Source organism: Grammomys surdaster, unplaced genomic scaffold (genome assembly GCF_004785775.1).
Source record: "Grammomys surdaster isolate TR1022 unplaced genomic scaffold, NIH_TR_1.0 224, whole genome shotgun sequence".
Classification (NCBI taxonomy): domain Eukaryota; kingdom Metazoa; phylum Chordata; class Mammalia; order Rodentia; family Muridae; genus Grammomys; species Grammomys surdaster.
The window spans coordinates 1,399,696-1,405,695 of record NW_021604669.1 but is presented as its reverse complement, the minus strand read 5'-3'; the positions used below and the strand labels follow the sequence as shown (position 1 = coordinate 1,405,695).

The 6,000-nt window shown below is 48.3% G+C and overlaps 1 protein-coding gene across 5 annotated transcripts in view; it reads left to right on the top strand.

Annotated features, from left to right (window-relative positions):
• Positions 1 to 6,000, top strand: part of Dennd3 (DENN domain containing 3) — a 58,619-nt gene that overhangs the window by 9,345 nt on the left and 43,274 nt on the right. For all 5 annotated transcript variants that reach the window (XR_003712147.1, XM_028773265.1, XM_028773263.1 and 2 more), the window contains exons 3-5: positions 689 to 804; positions 1,381 to 1,514; positions 4,303 to 4,414. Coding sequence is in view for 4 of the 5 variants with exons in the window: in XM_028773265.1 (XP_028629098.1) it covers positions 689 to 804; positions 1,381 to 1,514; positions 4,303 to 4,414 (362 nt within the window). In the remaining variant the exon portion in view is untranslated. The remainder of the gene's footprint in view (positions 1 to 688; positions 805 to 1,380; positions 1,515 to 4,302; positions 4,415 to 6,000) is intronic.

Below are 6,000 nucleotides of genomic sequence, written 5' to 3'. Positions count from 1 at the left end.
AGAGGGTTCCTGCACCTCCTTCTCTGTCCCCTGCTTCCTGTTTATTAAAGCAAGAGGAACAGGTTGTCGTCCATCTCTTTGTTCAGCAGTGCAAGATAAGAGTGCGTGTGCATGTGCGGGCTTCATTCTCTGCTGGTCTTTTTTTTTTTTTGGTTTTTGGAGACAGGGTTTCTCTGAGTAGCCCTGGCTGTCCTGGAACTTACTCTGTAGACCAGGCTAGCCTCGAACTCTCGAACTCAGAAATCCGCCTGCCTCTGCCCCCCAAGTGCTGGGATTAAAGGCGTGCGCCACCACCACCCGGCCTCTGCTGGTCTTTAGAAACATTAAATGGCTGGTGTGGTACACTCAGCCCAAGGGTTGGGTCAGGTTCTGGCTCTGGCTCCTCCTCAAGCCTGCTGGCCTTTCCTGTCTGCAGGAGTTATACCAGAGGAACAGGTACCGTTAGTCTGCTGTGCCCAGAAGCACGGTGAGCATGCTGGTGCACCACAAGTGTCTACAGGAGGGACTGTAGAGAAGCTGCAGGTTGGGGAAGTTTGAGAACAGGGAGTTGGCTAGATCAGGCCTAAGAGCATCCAAGCTCCAAGTAGCTAGTATGGGAAGTGTGCTCTTCATATTGGCTCCTGGGTTACATAGGTCTTTGATGCATACAGCAGTCACCTGAACTGGCTTCTTTCTGATCTCCCCACAGGGGGTGTGTGTGTGGCTTCAGAACCCAAAGAGGATTGCATCCATTTCTTGGTGCTCACTGATGTCTGTGGGAATAGAACCTATGGTGTGGTTGCCCAGTTCTATCGACCCCTGCATGTAAGTGGATCTGTTTCTGTCCTCCGAGTTTGGGGTGGGCCTTTTCTCTTGTTGTTTATTGTGGTATGGTAATACACCTGTCACTTTTTCAGCCATCGTGTCTTGTGTGACTCTGAGGCATTGTGTTTCCAGTGCGTGCAGCCTCCAGAATGTTTTCCTCTCCAGTTCAAATTCACCCAGCTCTCGCTGCCACCCCCAACCCCTCATCCCCCAGTAGTTACTCAGTTGTTTTCTGTCTCCGGATTTGTCCTCTGTTCACTCCAGGTTGTGGATCTGCCTGGTGCTGGTCCTTTTGGAATGTCACCAAAAGCTGTGTTGTGTGTGCCTTTGTGTTCTAGTAGTGTGTCTCTGTTCATCCCAAGGCTGGAGGTCTCCAGGGTGACTACCTGGTCCTTGCTCCCGAAAACCCAGTGCCACATAGTGTGACCCTTTGCAGGGCCTGTCTACATGGATTGGAAGGCCAGAGCTGATGGAGACCCTTTCTTATATGCTATTTGTATGAGATGCCAACTGTTCTCAGTCTGGGCCTGTACTGTCAGCACAGGAGGTGACATGTCTTTGTTACTCTTTGTCCAGGATGAATATTGTTTCTACAATGGCAAGAGCCACTGGGAGCCCAGCGTGCGCACAGCTAGGCGCTTTGTGCCCTTTGCAGTATGTGTGGTGTCCCGGTTCCCATACTATAACTCCCTCAAGGACTGCCTCTCCTGGTAAGTTGGGGCCAGTGTTATTATTAAGAGCTAGGTCAAGTGGGCCATGGTCAGGTGGGCCCAGGAGCACTGTGGGAAGCCAGGAGCACTGTGGGAAGCCCAAGTTTCTGTCAGTACAGCACAGATCAAGATGCCAGGAGGAAGGAACCACTAAGGGTTTCAGTTTTATTATTATTATCTCTTATCAAGAACATAGCTGGAATCAGGTGGTGGCGGCTGGAGTCAGGTGATGGTGGCGGCACATGCCTTTCACAGCACTTGGGAGGCTGAGGCAGGAAGATTGCCTTGAGTTTGAGACTAACCTGTCCTATGTAGTGAGTTCCAGGCCAGTCTGGGCTATAGAGTGGGCCCCTGTCTCAAAATCAATAACAATAAGATAAATAAATAAAATAAAGATAAAAAGAGGCATGTTTGAAGAAAACTTTGGGCTTCATGACCCGAAAGAGCGAACTGTTTGCTGGATGATTTGGTGACATTCACAAATCCGTCAAATATGGCATTGACAGCCTCTTCTGCTGCTGATGAATGGGAATTCTGAGGACTCATGGTATTTCTGAAAGATCGGGTAGGCATTTGCTGGGACTCAATAGATGCCCATAATCAGAGGCTGTGATTGAGAAGTGGGATAGGTTCCCTCCCTGGGCAGTAGCCAGGTTTAGAGTCCTGCACTTCGGCATTTCAGAAACCATGGTTCAAGAGTTAGGGTGTAGTTCTGCTGGTAGATTGTTTGCCCAGCTTGCACAAAGCCCTGGATTGCATCTTCATAAACCTGTTCTGTAGAGCATGCCTGCCATCCTGCCTCTGCAGAGGCAGGAAAATCAAATGTAATTCTTAGCCACACGGGGAGTTTGAGACTAGCCGGGACTACATTTAAGAAAGTCATGGTCCTGGAATTGGCACTTCTGGTTTGACTAAAGACAGAAGGTGGCAGGCCGCAGGACAGAAGAGCAAACCTCGGAGTCACTGAGTTGCTAAAAGGCACTTGGTGTCTTTTAAGACACACTTAATCTTTACACTTAGCTCACACAGTGAGACAAGTACCTGCTGGCTGAGCAGGACTCTCAGTGTGAGTTCCCAGCATTCATGTTTGAATTCCAACACTTTAGTGGTTCAGTTTTCAAATAGAGCTGCCGCTTAGACATAGTTCATTCTCGTGTCTGTTGTAGACAGTGTCTTTGTAGAACAGAAAGCTTGGTTGGTCTTAGGGAGTGAGATGAGGAAATGCATGTTTATGGGAAGGTCTAGCAGCTCAGGGAGTGATGGAGGGGTCTTAGGACTGGTCCCTCTTCACCTCCTCACAGATAGTTTTCGTTCCTTGGAAGTAGACAGCCCTGCCATCTGCCTCCCAGGCCCTCCTCTCTAGAGCAGGTGATGGTTTTCACCCTTTGTTGTTAAAAGCTCATGGCTAAGGACTGGTGATCCTTTGGAAGACAGCAGGAAGGTGAGCATTCTCATTCTTCCTGGGCCAGGTTCTCTGTGCCAATTAATCAGCTGACTGATCACACGGTGGCAATGCCTCCTGCAGTGTGCCAGGGCAAACATGTGACATCAAAATGTCCACTGTCATGTGTTCTGGGTTCCCTCCTTCTGGGGTCACTGCTGCACTCTCAGAAGTGGAAACAGCCAGAGAGGGGCAAATGACAGAAATTCAGAATGCAGTACATGTGGCATGTGGGCTGTGGTGGCCCACACCTGCCATCCCAGCCCTCCCCGGGGGAAGGTCAAGAGTTCAAGTCATCCTTAACTAATGGGCAAGTTTGAGGCCAGCATGGGCTATAGGTGACTCTACCTCAACCAACCAACCAACCAACCAAACTGGCATGTCCAAACAGGATTCCATTACAGATGGTTGTGAGCCACCATGTGGTTGCTGGGAATTGAACTAAGGACCTCTGGAGGAGTAGTCAATGCTCTTAACTGCTAAACCAACTCTCTAGCCCCAAGTACTGACTTTTTCTATGTCCTAACATAAGCTCTGTGAGGAGTTATATTTGGTATTTATATAAAATGGGAAGTGCTTGACTGTGGTTGTGAGCGGGGGGGGGGGGGCTGTCTTTCCTGGGGACTGGCTGACAAGCTGGGGACTCATGGGTACTCTCTCAGCCCCATGAACAGCACATCTCCACTCAGCTGTGACCTCTAGGCTCTTTATAGTTCTGTAGGCAGGGTCACTTTCTCTCCTGGTAAGAGCTCCCTCCTTAGGGTCAAATTGTCACAGACCCACTCCCTGGGGTACCAACTGCACTTTCGCATTCAGTCGTGAAGATCAAGTTTATTGAGGTACAATAGAGTTTCTATGTAGGTTCCCCACTTGTATCCTCTGTGGCTACTTCCAAGATCTTCTGCCCTTCAGTTAGCTCCCCGGGACAGGCCTCTGCTCCAAGGCTTCTACTTGCTTATTTTATTTGTTATTTCTCGATTGACTCAGTGGTTTTGGTTTTTTGTTTGTTTGTTTTGTTTTGTTTGTTTGTTTGTTTTTTGACTTGGCCTCTCTGTGTAGTCTAGGCTGGGTCCTCCTACCTCAGCCTGAGTGCTGGGGTCATACCTGGCCACCCTGGACATTTTCAAGTTTTACTTTAGAAGTATGGATGCACTTTGGAACCTTCCTCAGGCACTTCGAAAGGTCATGTTTCTCACTGAAGTGTAACTTGCATTCTGTTATACACACATTCTAGCCACTTTTCCCCCACACCCCCCTGTGTGATTAGCAGCCAGAAAAACAAGCGGTGACAATCAGAGTTTGGTTGTACTTTGTGACATTATTGTTTGTTTGTCTTTTGAATTTCAGTTTATTGACTCATCTGAAGATCTGTAAAGATTTTGACGTTGACAATCACATAAAGGATTTCGCTGCACGACTGTCATTAATACCTAGTCCACCGCCTGGGCCGCTCCACTTGGTAAGTGAGATCTGGAACTGGGCTGGGCTTTTCTGCAGTATGTTGAAGGCAGTAGAATCTAAATGTTTTAAACTATTTCAAGTTTCAGCCATGTTTAACCTGCTCTCCAGATGCTGGTCCCCTGGAGCCCTCACTGAATGGCTTCACATGCTCACCTCTGCAGGAAAACGTCAGATATCTGGACTTGGGTTTTGCTGAGTGGCATGACCTGGCAGAGCTAGTCATGTGTGATGGGTCCGTTTAGTATTAACTCGTGAGGTCCCATTTCTTGCTCCTCAGAGACTACATAGCCCAGTGTCCAGTCTCAGGAAGTCCTTTTAGTTTACCTAAGTTTGAAGCTTTCGCTTCATTTCCGTGGTTGGATGTTGAGTACCAGGCTTACCTTACTGTGGTATTTAACAGCAGACAGGTATTTCCCGCCCTGGGTTCCAGCCAAGAAATGTTACTAGCTCTTTCAGACTCCCAGAGGGACGGCTCTGGGGGCTTTCCCATCCTGCTGGGAGCTGGGAAGGCACCGTGCTGTTCCTGGCAGTAAGAATGTGTGGCAGTGGCTTCTCTCATCTCGGAGGGTCAGGAGGCAGAGGCTAGACCGGAACTATGTCTGGGCTTTAGTGACCCAAAGCCCACCCCTAGTTCTCTTCCATCATCCAGCCCTTAATTCTTTTTTTTTTTTTTTTTTTGAGACAGGATTTTTCTGTGTTGCCCTGGCTGTGCAGGAACTTACTCTATAGACCAGGCTAGCCCCAAACTCAGATCCACCTGCCTCTGCCTCCAGACTGCTAGGATTAAAGGCACATGCTACCATGCCTGGCTTAGTCCTTATTTGTCTAAGCTGAACACCATCTGGGGATGAGGTATACAGACAAAAGAGTGAGACGTATACCACAGTTAGACTGTAATAGAAGTCAAATCAGAGATGGGGCAGCCTGCACCTACCTCTTCACCCTCCCCTTTTTTGAGTGGTGGGTGAGACTGTGGAGCTGTGTCATGGGTATTGCGCATCACTTCCTGTCTGTTCCAGACACACAGACTATATGATTCCTTTTTGTTTGTTTGTTTTTGACAAGGTCTCATTATGTATAGCCTTGGCTGGCTGAAACTCAGACCAGGCTAATATTAAACTCAGAGATCTACACCTCTTCCTCCCGGGGGTTAGGATTAAAGGTGTGTGCCGCCAAGCCTGGCTCGACATGTATTTTGTTTTGTTGAGACAGGGTTTCTCTATATGACAGAACTGCCTCCATGTGTGTTTTTAATTTGACTCAAACCCTGTGAGGTGGAGAGCCCTGCCTGTGTACCAGCCACCCCTCTCTAACCCATTAGGGATGTCACAAGGAATGTAGCCATGATACAGGTATAGGCTGGGGATCCTTCATCTGAACTGCTTGACACCACAGACCTTTAGAATATATGTATTTACAAGTCTGCATCCCAGCACTCTGGAGGCAGAGGCAGGTGCATCCCTGAGTTCGAGGCCAGCCTGGTCTATATAAATCAAGTTCCGAGAACATCTAGGGCTAGGGCTCCACAGAGAAACCCTGCCCTAAAAAATATAAAAAAAGAAAGAAAGAAAGATATGTACATTT